Source organism: Protopterus annectens, chromosome 1.part1 (genome assembly GCF_019279795.1).
Source record: "Protopterus annectens isolate FY-2018-M chromosome 1.part1, PAN1.0, whole genome shotgun sequence".
NCBI classification, from domain to species: Eukaryota; Metazoa; Chordata; order Ceratodontiformes; family Protopteridae; genus Protopterus; species Protopterus annectens.
In genome coordinates this window covers 1,694,659,774-1,694,682,752 of record NC_056726.1, presented here as the reverse complement: position 1 = coordinate 1,694,682,752, position 22,979 = coordinate 1,694,659,774, and the positions used below count along the sequence as shown (strand labels likewise).

Sequence of the window (22,979 nt, the reverse complement as noted above, 5' to 3'; positions counted from 1 at the left end):
TAAGCCAGATGATATAGCAAACCTAATGGCTGATAAATTCAGCTCCAACTTTACTCCACTCTTCCCATCAACCTTCCCTCAGGAAAGACCATCAAATATAACTCCCCCTCCTTTCACTGGGGAACAGGTCCTTAATAGTCTTTCTAAGGCGCAGAACACTGCATTAATGGGCCCAGAAAATATGACCAATCAGGCCCCCTGAAATTGCTATTTAATGGTAGCCTCCAAACAGGCATCATGCCCCATGAATGTTGAACAACAACAGTTATCCCTCTGCATAACGTTGGGCCCTCTACAGACCATGGAAACTACAGACCTATGAGTATCACTAGTCTCATATGTAAAGGCTTGGAAAGAATTATCATGGAAATGCTCAATAATGATATAGTAAACGTCCAGACACTGGACCTAGCACAATTTCGTTTTGTCAAGGGCAGGTTATGCCTACTCAGCCTGGTGGACGTTGTTAAGAAGCTCACCAAAGCAATGGATAAGGACAAAAATGGTTCACACTGCTTAGCTTGACCTGGCCAAGACATTTGACACAATGCCAAAAAGTGCATTGTCATCCCTTTTGGTAAAAACTTTGTACCCATGAATTACCACATAGGTGGTAGTCTACTTAACACAGAAAGTGTGATAAGCGACCATGGGACACAGGTGGACAGTAGTCTCTCCTTTGATAATCACATCGCCACAGTAGTCAGGAAATCCTTCTACATGGCACAGCTCATCACAAAGGATTTCTCATCCAGGAAAAAAGAGGTTATTGTTCCCCTCTACTCATCACTCATTAAACCCATTATAGAGTACAATGCTCCTTTTGGTATGTATCTCACAAGACATCTACAACAACTGGAAAGTCCAGAGAAGTACCTTACAAAGGGGATTACCAGCCTCAAACAGATGCCCTACGCAGACCGTCTCAAAAAACTCCAGCTTTACTCTGTCACATATCGCCTACTCAGAGGTGATCTCTGTTTAACATACAAAGCTATGTGTAACCCAGAGCTGTTGGACATGCTCCACTTAAAGAAATCCCAATCCCTCCAAGCTACAAGCTCTAGGGAACTAAACCTTGTCACCACAATAGACAGAACATGCTGGAGGGATAGATTCCTGTCCCAGAGACTTCCCATACTCTGGAATAAACTACCTATCTATATCAAACAAAGCTCATTAGCACTCTTCAAGAAAAATAATGATAATTGGATGGGAGATAGGAAATTCACCTCAGGGAACACTTCTGTGGCTCTGCTTGACAGGAGCAGAGGAAAATCATTTTCTTGGGTGGCAAAAGCCAGGGTACTGTTTGGCTAGGCTTATATTGGCCCTAGGGCCAATAGCCTAGTACCTACCTATGAACCTATGAACCTTGGACATTGCTGACAAACTGAAGAGGTTAGGTAGAAACCCTTGTGTCACCGATTGGATAGCCAACTGGCTCACAGACAGGACCTAGGAAGTTGGAATTGGGGAATCTATCTCTACAAAGATGCTAGTCACAGGTGGAGTCCCTCAGGGATCAGTCCTATGATTGCTCCTTTTTGACATTTACTTCCCTGAAGTCAAGGCTAATGTCACTGGCCTCCAGCTGGCTAAATGTGTAGATGATAGAAACTGTCATTGAATCCAACACTGACACAAATGCTCTCCAGTAAGGGCTGGCACAGACAAACAACTGGTATCACAGCCATGGGCTAAAACTAAATGCCAAGAAATGCATAACAGTATCCCTCAGAAAGTCATCCACCCCTGGTCACTATCCTATTGACAGCACACCCCTAAGTGCTGACCCAGTAGTCTGGGATTTAGGGACACAAATAGACAGAAATCAAACCTTTGACCATCATGTGTCAACAGTTATGAAGAAATCATTTTGTGTTATGTAACTTATAAACAAAGGTATGGCATCTAGGTCTAAGGGAGTCATTGTTCCACTGTATTAGGCATTCATCAGACATATCATTGTGTACAATGTTCCCTTTGGTATTCACCTCTCCAGGCATATCCAACAATTGGAACATCCTCAGGGGTTCCTCACTAAAAGAATACAGGGTGTAAGTAACATATACTGTGCAAACTGCCTCAAGGCCCTATCTCTGTATTCTGCCTCCTATAGGCTGTTGAGGAGAGATCTATGCCTGGCATACATGGCATTGACAGACCCCACTCTGATGGACCACCTGCATATCTGCAAAACAAACAACACCAGAATTAACCATTCTAAAGACTTAAAATTTTGTCTGTGATATAAATAGGACCTGCTGGTGAGACAGGTATGTATCCCAGAGACTATCCCATCTCTGGAACCAGCTCCCCATCCAGGTGAAGCAGAGTTCCTCGATAACCCAATTCAAGTGTAACTTGGACAATTGAATGGGGAACGATAAATTCATCTCTGGTTTGGCACCTATGTCTCTATTGGACACAGGCAGCCTGTAAATGGTTCATCTTACAGGCCCCTGCAGTAAGTAAATTAATCTTCAGCTAACATACCCCTGCCATAACCCTTAGCTACCTCTTTACTAACATACTTCATTATATAGGTGTCTAAGGAACTCAAGGGCAAAATTGGGTTGAGTTGCACAGCTAGGCTTAGAAAGATGCTGTGGTCATTAGCCTAGTATAAACCTATTAACCATGCGCGCGCAGGCGTGCGCCCACACACACACACACACACACACACACACACACACACACACACATAACACACACACAAATTATACTCATATTTTTGGTCTGCTCCTCATAAGTTTTGTTTTTTTGATTTTTGTGGCAAATCATTGAGGACTGAATTCACTAACTAGTAACAGGTGTTTGAGTTTCAGACTTCACATCCTTCAGAAAATGCATGGTAACACAAGACCTTTTATTCTAGCAACGTTCTAAGTTTATAAGAACAATATTTAAAATTTGCCCCAATTTCTGGGGGGTGTTTCTCCAATTATGTTTGGGTTTGTCCAAATTTTTTACAAATACTAGGAGGTTGAGAACTACTGCATGTATGTAAATGTCATACCTCTCAATTGTCCAGATTTTTGCCTCATATTTTTGATCTGTTCCACCTAAAATTTGTGATTTTATTGCAAATTACTGAGGATCAAAGTCAATAAATATTTATTCATCTAACATTTGTTTACCAGGAAAGTCCAACTGGGATAGAGCCCTTTTTCAGTAGAGGCCCGAGGTGAAATACTCCAGGCATTTCTTTGGAATGTGGGAGAAAACCAGAGCACCCTGAAAAAACCCACATGAATGCAGGGAGGGCATGCAGACAGCATAGAAGGCACCCCAGCCAAGAATTGAACTGGAGAACCGCTTGCTGTGAGGTGACAACCCTAACTGCCGTACCACTGCATCAGCCACTAATGACATACATTTGAGTTTCAGTTTTCATATCCTTCAGAAAATGCATGCTAATTCAAATTCTGATATTATATCAACTTTCTAGGTTTATAAGAGTAATATTTAAAATTGGTCCCTATTTTTAGGTCTTTGTCCCCCCATTATTTTAGGCTTTGACCAGATTTTGTGCTCTAAGAGGATGAGAGATATGGTGTGTGTGTGTGTGTGTGTGTGTGTGTGTGTGTGTGTGTGTGTGTGTGTGTGTGTGTGTGTGTGTGTGTGTGTGTGCGCGCGCGTGCGTGTGCGTGCATATGTGTGTGTGTGGGTGACATCTAACTTTTCTATCTCATGTGTTTGAAAAAATATATCTACAAGGGAATTATTCATTACATTTTACTAGTTACAACTTTGATAATAAGGGGAATTTATGATTTTTGGATTATTAGTATGAGTTTTAAAGATTCATAAGTAGCACTGCACATTGATTTATTTTAATGTGTTGGATTGTGCAAGCTGGTGGTGGACTTTCGGATTTTTCTTTTCTTCCACTGTAGTATGACTGCAGACTTCAGAGGGGGAGTTTTGCTGGCTTAGTTGAAGTCAGTTTAAACAAGCTGTGTTCTGTATGCTGTATTTAGTTATTTTGCCTTTTATAGTACATGACAGATATATTGTTACTGTTTAGTTGATCTGAAAAGAAAAAATGATGATAACTTGATCTAAATCTCATTTGATCTAAACCACAAGTGGCTAAATCGCATATGATTAAAAACTTTTATATCTTGTAGAAAATGACTGTTGATTTGGTTTTGGAGGACAAGAATTCTAATGCAAATTAGTGTTAATCATTATTAGCTCCTTGCTAGTATTAAGTTAGATTATATATGTGCACAGCAATGATTCAGTATCCAAAGTTGTATTATTTCTCTGCAGCTGTGTGATTGTGGAATTAATATATTTAAGTCAGGGGTCTGTATGGGGTGCATGGAACTTGCCCTCCTTCAAAAAAAAAAAAAAACTTTTGAAGACATTTAGTGTATGTGATATTTTCAAAGGAGTTTTTCATCAAATTAACCATTGTTATTTTTCTTTTCAGATCAAAATAAACATTAGATCAAATGAACTGTAACCATATATGGATATATGCCTCTTTCTTAGAAAACTAAAAAGTCAAACAGCAAGGGACTGAGTACAAATCCTCAGTCATCAACCTGCTGAATTTTTTTTTTTTTGCAGCAGGCATTTCCCCTCACCACATACTATTTATATATAACCAACTTCAACATCGTACTACAACTGGGAAAAGGCAAATTACCTATGTCCACTGTACTGCAATCTCACACAAAACACCACAATGTTGTCTCAGCTGTTTATTGATCACATAAACTGGCTTTTTTCTATTTGTCCAAAATATATATATATATATATATATATATATATATATATATATATATATATATATATATACAGTTTTTTGCATGGTGTTCTCCCACAGCATGCTTGTTGTACAAGTTCCCTTACCCCCCACCCCAACATTATTATTCTTGTTCCAAGGTTACTGCACTCAGGCAGAGGGGCAATCACTACCAGACAATATACAGTAATAATGTTATGTTATTCAAGTGCACTTTGATGCAAGCATGATGTGTTATATCTCTCTGTCCATCTATCTGTTTATCTATTTTAAGGTATGATATCATGTTTGCACTCCAACCAGCTTCTAAAACAATTGTAGAAGATGTAATCGAAGTCTAAACTTTAGTTTTGTGGCCTGGTGCCAGAAACAGCAATCCATCAGTGGCAGTCCATCAGTGTGGAGTCATAAAACATATGGTTTTCCCCGGGACTGAGCACCCAGTTGTGTCTCCCAGGTGAACAGTTGCTTGTTTTCCTTGAAAGTCCAACAAATCACTAACTACTAACCTGTAGTGATGCACTTTATCTCTTACGAGGTGTTGACACACTAACTAGGCTTGTGAGTTCAGGAAGAAAAGTTCTCTAACATAAAGTTCTGAATTATGCACCATGTTAATTAATACATGATAGAGATGGTGAAGGATGATTAATTACAAAAATACTTCTTTAGATACCTAGCAGTGTACAGTCTCCCATTAGTATGTGCCCCTTTTGGTGATATTCAAGGAATTGCATCCACTCACATAGTTCTCTACTTTAGTGATATCGAAATTATCATCTTAAAACTCATTTCTGATAGCATATTTAAATATTTCTCATAGTACTTCATTAGCAAACATTATGAATATTAGGTAACTGTTTTCAGTAGCCTGAAAAGCTTCCATTTTGTGTTGAAAGATGAAGTTTGTACGTTTTTCTTATTGCCTGTGTATCCTGAAAAAGCATATTATATCAGATAGTCAACTTATGCAATCATCTTATTTTTTCACAGATAAATGCTACTCATGTGACAACGAGCATAAATGTATTGTTTGAAACTAACAAAACTGCACCTCTGATACTTTCTAATGATATAAATGTAAACTACAGCTGCTCTTACCCACTGGACTATGACATAAGCCTTGTTTTAGGCTTGAATCCATATGTAAGGTAAGCGCTACCCTATATTCAACGTGAGTCCATTCTAATCATCATTATAATCATTATTATCCACATAGCATATGATATAGTTTAATTTAAGCAGCATGAATCAACATTTTTGTAGAAAGTACATCGTTTGCTAAATCAATAAATTCTTACTGGATACCATTTGCACCAATTATAAAATAAAGAGATTTTGTTGTTGTATTTTATTAAACACTAAATGCTTATCACTTATTTATTTATTTACACTTTTAAAACCAGGTTAAGTCAGCAGTTCTGTTGACTCTTTAAAGTCATAACCTAGGTACAAGAATGCAAACATTAAATAATAAAAATACAGTAAGCAAATAAATGGATTTAGTGCATTTTCTATTGATTTATCCATAAATTTATTGTTGCATCCTTTTAATTATTTGATTATTATAACTGCATACGTTGTACCCAGTAAAGAAACATATTTGTAATATTTATATTGGGCATTCACCTCAGGAAAGTCTTTCCTGCAAGCTTGTTGGTATCTTGGAATTATCATTTCAAAGCTATCACTTTCTTTTAGCTTTTAAAATGGGGCGGGGGTCCTTATTTTTAACTTAACATAATTTTCAAATCACTAAAGGCAACAAATGCAGAAGCCAAGTACAGAAGTATCGACAGCAAGGTAATAAACACTGATACACAATTATGTATCACAAATAGAATAATCTATAAAATACCTTTACAGAAATAATAATACAAAATTGTCCACTCTCTGCAAAATGAGCTGACATAATTACAAAATGAAGTTGAGAAAATCAAAACAGGATTAGCAGATCTCTCTAAAACTAATTACATGGGTCAAAGTGTCCTACCATTTCTGCACCTCATTTTATGTAAGAGTGAACTATATTGAAATTCCCAGGACTGACATGTAGTGATGGGTGTGGAAAATGCAAAATGTATTGGGAAAATGAAGAATATTTACACAGAGATAACAATTTAGTCCCTGGAATGAGAAAAGGAAAACGCATATCGGTGCTTATTTTGTAAGAAATATTAAGTCATTTAAAGTTTTTGATAGTAATATAGTATGGGCTCACTTCTGCTTCCAAGTCCCCAAAGAGTGGAGTATCAGGTCTTGTCCATTGCAGGAAAAGCAAATGTACCAGAATAAAGCAAGAAAATAGACATATTTTTCTTGTATTGTGTTGTAGTATGATGAAAAATCCCTAGAATACATTCTTCTTTGGCATTAGAACTGGAGAAACCTCAGACAAAATTCACAGCATCAATGTGAAATGTCTTGACCCACTAGACCAAGTTCCAAAAAATGGATACTGAATGGTCAGACAAACAGAGAGTAAGTCCAAGATGATCATTTCTCAGAATATTCCCTTTTCTTTGAGGTATGACAGTCTTGGATTTGGTATATAGAAGTTCTGGAGGCATTTGTGGAGGCTTGATTCCCACATCGGGGGGATGGTGCAGGAGGTGTTGCCCCATGCAAAGAAGTAGTTCAAAGAAGTATAGCAATGGCATACAAAGTAGAATGTCACAGGTCCTTGCAGATAAGTGTTATACTGCTAAATATTGCTTTCTGCAAGTAATTTTAAATACATGCGCACACATGCACAGGCAGGTCTATATTATAACATCTTCTGTTAAAAACAGTGAACACCTTTACCTTGACACAGTTTACTCAAAACACTAAATCTCAAATGGCCAGAACAGCAAATTTTTTCCCAGGGAAAAAATTGCTGGGCCATTGCCAGAAATTTCCATTTCCTCCACTGTAGTATGATCTTGGAGTTGGTATATTTAAGTAGGGAGTGTGTGGGGGGCAAAGCCCCCCACTTTATTTTGTTTGTTTTGTTTTTTTTTTTTTGGCCCAGCAATTTTTTTTTCCCCCTGGGAAAAATCTCTGTTCTGGCTGTTCCGAGATTTAGTGTTTCGAGTAAACTGTGTCGAGGTAAGGGTGTTCACTGTTTTCAACAGTCAATGTTATAATATAGACCCTGTACAGACACATAGAAATAGTCAAATATAGATGCAAATTGCAGTTACAGACATAAAAATATACATAGACACAAACACACACACACACACACACACACACACACACACACACACACACACACACACACACACAAACACACAGTCATTACCACCACCACATGCAGTTACACACAATACACATACAGAGATCACAGGCTTCCTTGCAGATCTTCAATCATCTGCACTGTTTTACTATTATCTAGCAATTTCTAAAACTACAATATGTAAAATATTCCACTCTAAACAAATTAGATGACACTTTTTCTAAAAACACATGAGAGACACAAACAAACAAGCAAGGAAACACGCACAGCATAAAAAACACACAAAGGCCATTTTGTAAGTGCACTAATTCTATTCGTTCCTAGCATTACATCTTTAATTATTGGTTCACAAGCCTCTCCTTGACCTCTACATCTCCCTCCTCTACCTTCTCTCTATCCTAAAACATCCTGTCTCTCTTAATCCAGTTCTTTATTTTCTTTCCTTTTACCAATTTCATTTCAAAATATGTTTCTCAGCTCATGTGATGCTGCTACTACTTAATGAAACTCTACATTTTGTATAGTTGTTGATTGCTTGTATGATTCTGTTTGCTATAGTCTTTATATAATGTTGGAATATTTCTGGAGTTTTTCTCCCAAGGCCTCTGCTGAAAAGTGGTGCCTTTCTGCCCAGTCAGACTATTCCGGTAAACAAATGTAATAAATAAAGAAACTAGTGGTCTATAGTGTGTATGTTACGGAGACATGATAGACTTTCAGTGGTAGAACAGTGTCAAGCCTCAAAAAATTGCTGGGTAGTCAGCTATTTTGGCATAAATCCATGACTGCATGTTGGTAATACCGGGATTAAACATGACTTGGATGGCATGAGGGTAGGTAATATAACAAGTATGCCTTTTGCAGATTAAACTGTCTTCTCCATACTCAGGTGTCAGCTATTGCTATTAGACAATGCCATACTGCTTAAAAATATTTTCCCATTTTAAAGAATGGCCTTGTTACTACAGAGTTCTTCCTTATGTTTTCTATCTCTTTACCATTTTTCAGGACTAGGGGCGGTTTCCTACTGCACTATGCATACAAGGGGTATGTATGTATGTGTAGATGTATGCATTATGGTGAATGGAGTTTATATCACTTTTTTATACTTAAGTACTCATGAGTGCGTGTGCTACTTATTCTTAATGTGAGAAAATGTATAGACTTCAGAATTATCAGAGGATACATATAAAGTGTTACTTTTAAAAATGTATGGCTTCATTTGTTCTGGGTGGGGGCAGCACAGTGTCACAGAGGATAGGACTGTCATCTAACAGCAAGAGGTTCTCTGTTTACATTCTCAGTTTAGCTGTCTTCTGAGCAGAGTCTGCACATCGTCCCTGTGTTTACACTGGTTTCCTCCAGGTGGTCCATTTTCCTCCTACATTCCAAAGACATGCAGTAGGTGGATTAGACACTCTAAATTGGCCATTGGTCATAGGTGTGATTGTGAGTATAAGTGTGCAGTATGGAAGAACAGCTGCAGCAGGACTAGCCATGCGATGGTGTGAACCTTGGTTTTAGATGACTGTCACTGCTGAAGTGACCCCATGACCCCTTTGCAAAAATGGGAAAAGGGGGTGTGAATGGATTTGTTCTGGCTGCTTTATCAACACCTGATTATGTTTTATCCTTATGCAGGAAAAAAATAATAAAGCAGCTGCAGATTTTGATTTTAACAACTACAGCTAACAATACTTCTTGCTGTGGATAATGGTGGATTTATTTATGTGCCCAAACACCACACACATTTTTTGCACCAAAATTAATTTTCTTTGCATAATTCTCTTCAGTGACCACCATGCAGGGGATTACTACTTATTTGTAACCATTCTAGGATGTGACCTAGTTATTGGAATTATTGTAGATTGCTTGAGAAAATTATATAGCCAGAGGAAAAAGGTAAAAATCAGATATGGCCACAAAAAAGGGAAAAAAAAAGAGAGAGAGAGAAGAGAGAGAGAAAGAAATGTAATAGACACCACTTCCATCAGAGAAATATATTAAAATATATTATATAATTAAGCAAATAACTGATGAGTAAGTGTGGGTATATGAGTATTTTCCCGCATTTAGTGTGGTTTGTTCATGAGGGTGAAGCCTGAGTGATTAAACAAAGCCAGCCATGGGTAAATTCTCACATACCCACATCCATGAGTTGGTTACAGATATAATACAATAACATTATTTAAGAAAGATGTTTCCACACTCTTCCATGTTTGTTGATGTACTGCACATCATACCTCTCAACTGTCTAGATTTCCGCGTCAGTTTTTTGGTCTATTGCTCATAAAATGTATAGTTTTCTAGAAAATAAATGAAGATTGAAGTCACTAAATAATGACATAAATTTAAATTTCAGAGTTTCAGAAAATGCATAATAACACGTCATGTCAAATCCATTATTCTAGCATCTTTCTAAGCTTATAAGAGCAATATTTAAAACCTGTCCTTATTTTTGGGCCTTTGTCCCCTCTTATGTTAGGCTTTGTCCAGGTGTCTTGCTCTAAGAAGCTGAGAGGTTTCCTGCACATGTGTATGGGACTTACATTCCTATACTTGCATAGTACATCAGTGCTGTTGAAAACAAGCAATGGAGATTTTTTAACTATAAAATCCAGACAGTTTAGAGGTATTAGAGAGACAGGACAGAAATATGAGGAAAATCAGGTACATTTCTTTCATTTTTGTAGAACGTACCTAATTTTCCTTGTATTTACTCTGCCATCTGTACATCCCTTACAACCTCTTAACTCAAGAAATGTGGGCAAAGTCTTAAATAATGGGGAACAAAGGCACCAAAATAGGGCCTGATTGTAAATGCTGCTCTTATAAACTTAGAAAGCTCCTAGAATAACAAGATTTGTGTTAAAAGTGCATTGTCCAAAGGATATAAAGTCTTGAAAATCAAGTTCATGTCATTATTTAGGGAATTCACTCTTCAATTACTTGTTGAAAACCACAAATGTTATGAGGAGCAGACTGAAAATCTGGTCATTCTTTGAAAATCTGGAAGTTCAGATGCATACCTCCATAACATACACAAACAGAACAAAGTCTGGCTGATCAATGGTACTTTAGCAATTGGACTTCTGTTTATTCATGTATGTTTGACATACAACAGGCACATTGATTGGTCTGTCCAGTCAGCATGCTCATTCCTGAATAGTAATGAGCTACCATTATATAATATTCATAGTAATTAATACAAAAGCAGCATTTCATGCACTGCTGATAATATCTTTCCAACAGCTGATTAAGCCAGCAGTAACTTCCAACAGGTCGAGTGTAACATGGCATTAATAGACCAAAAAGGGACATTGTGAAACCAATGCCACCGGCAAAAAGCCTCTACACCCCTTAAAGATCCATTATTTCCCTGTATTGCCCACACCTATGGACATTATTGAGCTTATAAATTAGGTTATCTGGTAAATTGTTTTATACAAATACTGTGGCCAGACAAGTTTTGCTCCTCAAAGGACATGCTCCAGATTTTATCAACCCACCTATGGCACAACCTAACTTCATTCTTCTGACCATTTGAGTGTATGTTAAATATCTCATAACAAGTTTCTTCCACATATCAGTTCTGTTTGCCTAGTTTGGTTTTTGCGGCATGCACACTTGCTGTCCTAAAGCAGTCTCCTCTCAATTCTTTTCCCGTCGTAGCTCTTGTTCTCCCTTGTTAATAGAATTTCTTCCCAATATAACATTTCATAGGTTCTCCACTAGATAGCAGCAAATTCCCACTCTTAACTATTTATCTACATACTATACACAATCTTCCCAGCTCCCTGCTGCTGTCTGTGAGTTTATTTTCCCTGTCTGATTTAATTCTTCCTTATTGTAGTTGCCCTTACATTTCTAGTCTCCTCCTCCTAAAACTCAGCCCCATCACTAACCTCTGTATTAGACTCACCTTGAGTTTGCCAACAGCCTTGTCCACTTAATAAGTGGCCGTTTTCAATGATAGTTTTTTACTGAGCTTTCTCGCTCATGCCTCCTTCTTGGCTCTGTCCCACAACGATCGCCCAGCGAGCTCACTCCGCTCCCCTATCCTGCCCGCATTTTTCACTCACCCCCACTATCTCTAGATTTATATCCACATAACCAGTCCCAGTCAAAATATAGCCTATCACACAAAGCACCACCTTCCCTCTCTGTTAGCTCTTTCTTCTTACTAATTATTCTAACTGCTTTCTACTATTTAATCCCACTTCCCACTACCACATCCCTACACTACAATACACCTTATACTCATTCATCTACTACAACTCCCACTCATACTATACCTTACCTTTACTAAAATACTACACTAACTATACATACTGCACTTATAAATCCATTACTCATAATTCTTCTTCCATTATCCCTCTACCTTCTACTCCACCTTACCTATCTCCCTGACTTCTCATTCTCCCCACCCTTACACATAACCTCTACCCTCCCCAAAAAAGAACCCTTCTACTCAGCCTACATTTATCCTCATGTCTATCTATCCAACAACTGTCTCCTATTTAACAGAAAGATTCTTGTGACCTCAAATATAACCCCCATCTCTCAAAGTCCCTAGCTCGTCTTCTCTCCTCCCCTCACCTCCAAATTTAGGGCTTCTAAAGAACTGCTATCCTTCCTTCTTGACCTAATCTCCATACTCCTTTCTGGTAATATTCACCCTAATCTTGGACCCCCTGCCAAACATAACACCAACTCCACTCCAACTCCTTTACCGTTTCCCCACAATTCTCTCCTCTTCACTAGTATCAGTACCCAAAGCCTCTGTAACAAACTACCTAACTTCCATGCTTGGCTCTTCCACAACCATCCTGACAATCTATCCATTTCCAAAACATGGCTCAAGCCACACCTGAAAGACACCAAAATTACCCTCTACTACAGAATTATTAGAAAAGACAGAACTCATAAGAAAGGAGGTGGAGTAGTCATATTTTTTCCTTCTCTCTAACTGTAACACCCATCAACATCCCCATACCTCAATTCACCTCAGCTGAAATAACCTTGGCCCTTCTAAAGATTAACAGCCATAATAACATAGTCATAGCTGCCTTATACATTCTGCCAGGAAACAATATCCCCATTCCTGAAGAAATTCTTTCTAGGTTCTCAGCTAACATTCATAATGAAACAATTATCTGGTCTGCTATACACTAAACCATTTACTTCCATAGTATGAATCTTTACAGTTTCTCTCAATTAATTAACTCTCCTACCAGACCCACTAACAATACCTCTTCAGGCACTATCCTGGACTGGATATTAATATCCCACCCCAACAATATCTCCGATAGTGGTACCTTGCCTGATTCCCTAAGTGATCACCTACCTGCCTTTGCACTCTGCATTCCTTCCCCCCTACACCTACAATATAACTATATCTTAACCCATACCCTCACAAATATCAGCCCTCAATCCTTCTCCGACTGTGTAAAACAGATGAACTAGAACCCTCTGAAAACTCTTCCTCTCGACGATGCTGTCGCTAACTTTAATTCTTTGTTCACCAATACACTAAACAGCTTTGCTCCTCCTAGAACTAAAAGAGTGAAATCCAAAACTGCCCCATGACTTTCCAAAGATAGTATAACTTTCATGCATACCTGTGATAGATTGTAGAACCTCTACCAAAAACACAAAACCCCACACTCTCTTAAGGAATATAAATAATTGCGTAACATGGTTAAAAAACATATTGCCTCTGACCGTAAATCCTACTACTCTAAGCTCCAAAATAATCACAAATCCAACCCCAAGAAATTTTGGAGCAGCATCACTGCCCTCCTTACTTCTGGAAGAAAAGTTAACCCCTGACCTGACCCTAACCCTCCAGATCATACTATAGCTACCAACTTTAACTCCTTCTTAATTGACTCAATAGCCAGGCTCACCACATCTTTCCCTAAGAACTCATTAGCTCCATCTGCAACTCTATCCTCCAACTCTTCCCCTTCTGCCACCAATGCTACCCACCTCTTTCCCTTCTCCCTTAAACCCATCCCTGCCAATACTGTAAAAACTTCAAAATACATTAAAACCATGGCTAATGGCTCTAACAACTTATGATCCAACTTTCTCAAGTAAGCTGCAGAGGGCATAGCTCTCCCGATTTGTATTCTCATTAACTGCTCCATCTAAGAATCCTATATAACCCTCTTCTGGAAAAAAGTCTTCATCATTCCCTTACACAAAGGAGGCAACAACACCGACATTCCCAAATTCCACCCCATAGCTATCCTCTCCCCTATCTCAGAAATATTTGAAAAATGTGTTCATCCTCAACTCCTACCCTACCTTTTAGACAGTCAGCTCCTGCCTCTAACACAACATAGTTTCAGACACAGTCACAGTACCACCACAGCTCTCCTATCATTCCTTGACAATATCAACCATGCCAGAGACTTAGGTAATATTGTTTCCTAAAACAGAAAACTTTTTACCTAATATTGTAAACTCCCTTTTCTTAAACCTATCCAAGGCTTTTGATACCATTTCCCATACCCTACTATTTCCCAAGATCTAGCACTTTAATCTTCCCTCTCCAACCATCAATGGGTTTTCCAGTTACCTCTCAAATAGGCAACAGGCCATTAAATGGAATAACTATACCTCTTCCTGCCTTGACACACTCACAGGCATCCCTCAAGGTTCTATCCTGGGCCTTTTACTATTTAATATCTACATAAATGACTTCCACCATTGCATCCCAGATGCTAAACTTGTTGAATATGCAGATGACTCTACCATTATCTGCTCTGCTGAATCTCTCCCCAAACTCATTCAAGTAACTCAAGCCATCTTCAATATCACCAAAGCTTGGATGCTAAACAACCATCTAACCTTCAAAGCATCCAAAACCAAAATCCTGATTTTTACCCCATCTAAAAACACCAAAATAGAAAAAAAAACTCCTTCTCTATAATAAGCCAAAATAAGATTCCCATCAAAGTAGTTCCCTCAGACTAAGATTCCTGGTGTCTTCATTGATGAACAACTAAAGTTTGAAATTCACCTTCAAACTAACATCAAGAAAACTCACCAGAACTCGACATCCTCTACTGCCTCAACCGCTATCTAACCTCCTCAACTCAGCTTACCCTCTCAACCACTTACTTCCTCCCCTCTATCATGTATGGGGCACCCATCCTTACCAACCTTCAAGGCACTCTTAAAGTTAAACTGGCATCCTGCTACAATAAAATTTCCAAGTTTGCTACAAGCTCTAAATCATCCTCTCAGCACTGTGACTCCTTACACTCCTTGAACTGGCTAGAGCTTCCCAACTATCTGACTTACATTCAACTGTCTACTGCCCATAAACTCATCTTCAACCCTTTACAATGCCCTTCCCTGTCCTCCACCCTTACCATGCACCTTCCTGAATGATCTCTCAGATCCGATAAACAGAACTACCTCGAAGTGTATAAACCAATACGTACTCCTGGCCAATCTCTTTTATCCTTCTCACTAGCATGGAAATGGAACTCACTTCCTCCCCACATATGAACTACCCAGAACCTCTCTACTTTTAAGACCCTAACTCTCTCCTATCTCTCTTCTACTTGGGAGTGCTCCTGCTCCCATCCATCCTTAACTCCTCACTCTACTCACACTGCCTTCAAGCTTATCTTCTCTGAACTCTACCTAACACTAAGCCATCCTGTTCTTTTCCTTCTTCTGTCTCTTATAACTACCCACTCCCTCTCTCTCTTTAAATGTTATAGGCTGTCTACTTTCCCATAAAATTAAATGCTTATTATCTCACAATGTTTCAAAAATCTATAATTTTGCATCCTATAAGGTCTTGTTATTTTTATGTCATGTAAAATTGTGTAATTAACTCTGTTATGTTTGTTACACCAATATCCTGTATTAATTTTTGTATCTAATTGCTGATATTTCTATTTCTGTATGTATATATATATATATATATATATATATATATATATATATATATATATACATATACACATATATATTTATGGAGCTCTTCTCCCCAGACCTCCATTGAAAAAGAGCTCATCCTGGCCCAATGAATTTTCCTGGTTAACAAACTGCAAATAAAATAAAATAAAAAAAAAAAAAAAGTAAATATTTGTTTTGTAATTGGTATATACCTTTTAAAATATATTTGATGCGAAATAGGTCTTCCATCTAATGATCAAAAGTTGGTGTTGGAAATATAATTATTGCTGGTGGATTTCATCTATATCCTTTGTTTCAGCTATATATTGTACTTATTTTACTGCCTGCACTTTAACAAAGTCATTTTTGTGTTTAAATTACCTGTTTAACTGTTGTAGGCTACACACTCAAGTGTGATAGCCATTTCTGTGCATTTAAAGTGTTTTTTTTTTATTGTATCTGCTTTATTTTCTAACAAAAAAAAAAAAAAAGAACTTGTTTTCCTGCCTTTCTAAGCTAGTATAGTCCAGTTTTCAGGTTAGTGCTGATTTCAGGGCTGTGTTACAAGTTTCTGTGTTTGTCCATACCTTACTTGGATAGAAGGAAGTTTCTCTGTTCACCTGTGAGAGAGGGGAGCTTTGAGCAGCCTATCTGTCCCTGGAGGAGTGGTGTCAGCCCAGAAAATAGTAGTTTATTCGCCATTTTGGGCTAATTTCTATCTCTTTCATTTCCCTGCTATAAAACCCGCATTAGCACAGTTTTGCGCGCCAGGCAGTGCCGGTTAGCTAGGGTATAACTATTCCTGGCTTCACAAAATCTACTCTTCAATGTTTCCCTTGGAACTAGACAAACTTTCAATTTAAGCACTCAAACCATTCACTTCTCATCCTGGCACTTGCTCAAAACTCACAGCAAGCACTAATAAACCTTAGCACTAGACCCCCCCCCCCCATACTGTAGAAAAGGACAAGGCTCTCTATTCGACCTTACCAGCCAATCAGTAAAACAGCTCACTTTACCTATCTAGGCATGTCCAAAGGGCAGCTTCAGGTGTACTCTCTGGTCCAACTGGTGATTCCTGGCATTTTGAGGCAATGTTACAACTGCCTCATGTATACAGACAACCCTCTCCTCCTACCACCAAACACTAATACATGCAAGAGATGCAATTATACAGCCAAACTGGAGGCTAAGCTCTCTCAACCCAAGACTGGACCAGACAGTCAAGAGGAGAAGAGAATTACTTTCATCGCATCACCAGTCTCACACAGACCTATGAAACTAGCACCGGCAAAAAACACACATAAATACATGAAAACATACTCTGAGGCTCTAAATAAAAATCTGCAAAAGCAACAGCGACTTTCAAAGTAGACAACCAAGCAACCTCCACTCCCAACACAAACCATGAAACACATACATCACAAAACCAGAGTGCCATGCAATCACAGCCCTTAAGGCAAAATAACATACCCAACACACTAGTAATAGGTGACTCTATAGTCAGGCACACTGGAGTCCCACTCACTAGGCTGAACAAGGAGAAGGTTATTGTTAGCTGCCTGTCGGGTGCCAGGATCCGCAACATAACACAAGCACTCAAGTCACTCCAGAACAAGTACAAATATGACCCTGTCATTGTCCATATCGGTGTGAATAACCTGAGCTGTACCTACCTGGACTACATGAAAAGAGACATGGAAGAGCTCTCTGATCATGTAGCCCAGGCTGTTATGACCCTGACCCTGAGTAGCATCCTGCCCTCACCAAGAATGATACCACGGTATGAAGAAAAAAATTATCAACTTCAGCAATTGGCTAAGATTCTGGTGTCATTCAAAGGGGATCCAGTGTCTGTCAGCCTGGGATGACATGCTTGACAAGTCACGCTGCTTCTCTAGAGATGGCTTGCACCTGTTACCCTTAGGCTTTTGAATACTGGCCAAGGCTCTTGCCACCCCTATAGCGCCTTTTTTAGGCAAGATTCATAAAGACAAAACCCACCACCATAAATAGCACAAGTAACAAAAAACTGAGGGTAATGTTACTCAATGCCAGAAGTCCAAACCTCAAAATGCCACACTCAAGGCACTCCTCAGTATGGAGAAAATTGATATATGTGCAGAAACAGAAATCTGGTTTAAGGCTCCAGAGAGCAACCCAGCACTACCAGGCTACAACTCATACCATGCATTTCGGCCACAGAACCCTGACCGAAATACAAAAGGCGGGGGCATATCCATATTCATCAAGGATACCCACACCTCCAGGTTAGTGGCACAGCACAATGGTTCAGAGATCATCCACGAGGAACTAACAATGGGCAGAACTGCAGATCAAATTGTAGCTTGCTAAAGATTGCCACCATGTCCCAGGACCCCCCATTACGCATTTCTGGAAACACTAGGAAACATAAAGGTCCTACCAAACACCCTGATATTGGGTGATTTCACTTACCCATTGACATTAACTGGGAGAACTACTCAAGTAATAACTCCCTTGCCCAACATTTCCTAGAATTTATAAACTCAAACTCCCTGGATCAACTGGTCAACACCCCCACCAGAGGTGACAACATATTGGACCTGGTCATCACCAACATGGGCGACTGGTATTCTACACCGGAAGTCAACCCCTCGCTAGTTATATCTGACCATAAACTAATTACTCTGGATATCCACATTCCACCCCCCCCCCCCCAGTCAAAGAAACTACGTGAAAAACTTTCCAAAAGCAAACTTCACATTACTTAAGACCGAGGTGGAAAGTTTCAAATCCCCCATGCTAAAGGATAATGCTGCCCAAGCTGCAAAATCCTTTACTAATGCACTCTATGGGCACCTACAAGAATGCATGGATCTTGCTATCCCAAGCAAAACCAAGACTCACTCCTCCAAGAAAAGGAAACTTGTCTGGTGGACCCCTGCCATAAACAAGCTATACAATTGAAAACGGAAACTAGTACAGAAAAGATAAAAATCCCAAGAAGGGAAGACATCCCTGATCAGTATCAGCAAGAAACTACGATCCCTCATAAAATCATCCAAGGCTAGCTTTGAAAGAAAAATTGCCAAGGACTCCAAAGATAAACACAAGGCATTCTTTAGCTATGTCAAGAATCTAAGTGGCAATTCTCAGATCTGCTCAGATTTAGTGCAGAATAGCATGCATCTGGAGCATTTCTCCCCAGGCCTCCACTGAAAACAGGCTCTGTGGAACCTAGTCGGACTTTCCCGGTCAACAAATGATAAATAAATAAAATAAAATAGCACAAAATACACTGAACTGACCGATATCGCCAACATCCTGGCAGATAGGTTCAGTGCAAACTTTACCCCCCTCTCACCCCCAAAAGGGCCTATAACCATACCAGAAGAATGTAGTGCCCCAGAAATCACAGACACTCAAGTTAAAACAGTCCTCTCCAAAGCCAAAAACACAGCATCAATGGGACTGCATGGCATCCCAGGGTGTGTCCTACATGAGCTCAAAGATGAACTAACCCCTCACCTAAACACACTGTTCAAACTCTGCCTCTCCACAGGCTACGTACCCATAGAGTGGCACACAGCAATGGTTATTCCACTCCACAAAGGTGGAGCCACAACAGACCATGGGAACTATCTCCCTATAAGCCTGACTAGCGTGGTCTGCAAGGCTATGGAGCACATCATCATGGATCTCATTAACAGAGACATTGGGACCCTCCAAACACTGAACCCTACCCTGTTCAGCTTTGTTAAAGGCAGAGCATGCCTCCTAAACCTGGTGGACTTCTTTGAGACAGTTACCAAGGCTATAGATGAGGGAAAAGTGGTCCCTACAGCCTACCTAGACCTCGCAAAGGCCTTCAACACCATTCCCAATTCTGGTATTATAGACAAGCTCACCAGCCTGAACATAAACCCCTACGTCATGAGATGGGTTGCCAACTGGCTCATAGACAAAACCCACATGGTAAGAGTTGCAGGAGTTAGGTCTGACTCTAAACCAGTTACAAGTGGCGTTCCCCAGGGCTCAGTCCTAGGACCACTCCTGTTTGGCATATACTACTTAAAGGTACAGGCAAGCACTGGAAGACTATGGCTGACCAGTTTTGCAGATGACTGTAAACTAGGGACTATAATTGACTCTCCAGCTGACACAGACATTCTCCAAAAGGGTCTCACTGAGACAGATACCTGATGTCAAAACCATGGCCTCAGAAAGTTTACCCCAGGGATCACTTCAGTGGCTCTGCTGGACAGAGGCATAGGGAACTAATCTAAGGGGGCAGCAAAAGCCAAGACATTCCAGCTAGATTTATAAATGCCTTTGGGCAGATAGCCTAGTACCTACCTATGAACCTATGAACCTCTCCAAGATATAGTTAATAACATCTATACATTCAACAAAAAAACAAGAACCAAGCACCAAGCCCTGTTGGAATGAACCAGCAAAGCAAATTCTCACAGCACCAGAGCAAAACAAGTTCTATTTTATTGAGCGCTTTCGTCAGCATCAGTCTGCTGACTTCTTCAGAATAAAACAACATTCAACTGCAACCATTTTATAGTGAATCAAATCACATGACACATATTAATGAATAGTAAAAACCTGTAAAGTAGTGTCTAAAACCACACAAGGTAAATGTTAAAAACAGATCTACACATTCACACTAGACACACAAAAACAAACACGCATACACACACACACACACACACACACACACACACACACACACACACACACACGCGTGTGTGTGTGCACAGAGTTAAACACATTAATACACAAGTAGATACACAGGCAGAGAGACAGTCTCACATATTTACAGAAACTCAAATGCACACACACACACACACACACACACACACACACACACACACACACACACACACACACACACACACACACACACACACACACACACACACACACAAATGTAGCAATACAAACATGCATGCACATATACACAGAAAACACACACACATAGATGCAGAGACACAGACTAACATGCAACACAGAAACACACATACACTCACACAAACACAGACATGAATCCAGTGATTACAATTACAATCACACTCTTGACTTTGTACATATCAGGTGTCTTACTGTAAATAAATGAATGAAAAAAATAGACTGCACTGCAACTCCCCACACACACCTGCACACACACACACACACACACACACACACACACACACACACACACACACACACACACACACACACAAGCCTTCTCATTCCTGCTGCACTTAACTGCACTAGCTTTGCTTTACTTATTTTTCCCATATTCAATAAGCACAGTTTTAACAGCTATGTCTAACAAGAGGAAAATAAAACAACTGCTCCTTTCAATTGCTGTTATATCTGTTTTTATCTGAGTTTTTTTTCTTTCTTTCTTTCTTTGTTTTTTTTTAATTTGACAGTTAATAAACAGCATCAATTAGTGAGTGTAAACAAGGTGGCAACTATTTTTTGCTTGTTCCTCACAGCAGTTTAATATTCTGCCATGAAAGTGATAAGCACTTGTGCATTCATACTTGGCAGGATAATATTTTCCAATAGGGTATTGCCTTTTCTGCTCATTTTCTAAACCAATATATGTGCTGGGACACAAACAAAATGTTGATAAATGTTTCCTCCATTTCTAATACAGAAATATATCAATAGTCTAATACAGAAATATATCCATAGTGAAGAACAGAAATATCTCAGTAAAAAAAGAAAGTTTACTCTGTGGGGAAAAGAATTTTTACAGTTTATTCAGAAAGAAAAAAAGGACTAATGGATATTCTTAAAAATATTTTGTTTGCAGACACTCCATATGCCTCCATTATCTAACAACAGGTACAGGAAGCCTTACTTTAACATTAATGCAGGCTTTGATAGTTAAGGGTAATAATACTGAACTCCCAAAATTAGTACTGATGTTGGAATGAAGTGCATATTTGCACTATACAAATTACAGAGGTACAGCTAGAGTAGGATGAAGGGGCAGTTGTCCTGGATCCAAGATATTTATTTCTGTACTAGTTTTGAGTCAGAACTGATGCAGTTAAGCACTTTCCATGTGGTATAAGGTGTAGCAAGTAGCTAGCTACAAATGTCGCCAATATGATTTTAATAGCAGAAAGGGCTTCTGTTTCCTCTTGTTTTTCTTTCTTTTCTTTTTTTTTTTGGGGGGGGGGGGCATCCATGAGCACCAAAGAACAGTATAGTAGTGTAAGTACTTACCATAACAGTAGATGTCCTACCGATCACTGTTTCACTATTCTTGACATATGAGTTGTCACAGGAGGTGTCTGGCTGGAGTACCAAAATGTTACCTTCCCAAAGTCATATATCTGATGTATGACCTCAGTTCATACTCAGTTCTTATGCATTGTGGTATACAGATGGACATATGAACATGGATCCTCAGACTGTGTCCAAGTCAAGGCCTGAAGACCACTGAGAGTGGGAGTCTGGTCAGCTAGGCATGGTGTATCTCCTATCATTCATAGGGTCAAGATGAGAGATGTAAGATTTACATAGAGCAGCAATCATTTTGTTGAGTTATCAGGTCCAGTAGAAGAGGTATTCTCCTGCAGTTTACTTTTCCAGGTGAAATAGAAATTAAAAACAATGCTGTTTCAGCCAAAATTCTGCCAGTAAAAGGAGTTTGGGTGCTTCCTTTTGTGTTTTGTGAGGAATTTTTGGAATAAGAGGCAGAGGAGGGAAGGCACAGAGGAACTTCCCTGTTCACTGGAAGGAAAAGGCATCTGTCCTCCAGATTGTGGTATAAGGGTCCCTGGTGCAGAACTGGGGAGCTGATGTTTAGTTGGATGGTTAGTGACACAAAGAGGTCTGTCTGAGAAGCACACCACTAAAGGAGGATTGTCTGGAAAACCTCTCTGTTCAAGGTCAATTCATGGGGGATCTCTGGGTAGTGGCTTAGGGAGTCTGTTAGCACACTGTTTTAAGAATGGATCCACATGGACATTGTCCTGAGAAGGTATATATGTGGCTGTGATCATGATGATCATTTGGGTTGCCAAGTTCCATACCTCCTATGCTAACCTTCACAGTTGGTAAGATCTGGTGCCTTCT

General features: G+C 39.3%; 1 protein-coding gene across 1 annotated transcript in view; it reads left to right on the top strand.

Moving 5' to 3' along the window:
* Positions 1 to 22,979, top strand: part of LOC122816599 (uromodulin-like) — a 257,810-nt gene that overhangs the window by 189,890 nt on the left and 44,941 nt on the right. Inside the window, exon 3 of the mRNA XM_044089502.1 lies at positions 5,756 to 5,913. Coding sequence (XP_043945437.1) covers positions 5,756 to 5,913 — 158 coding nt within the window. The remainder of the gene's footprint in view (positions 1 to 5,755; positions 5,914 to 22,979) is intronic.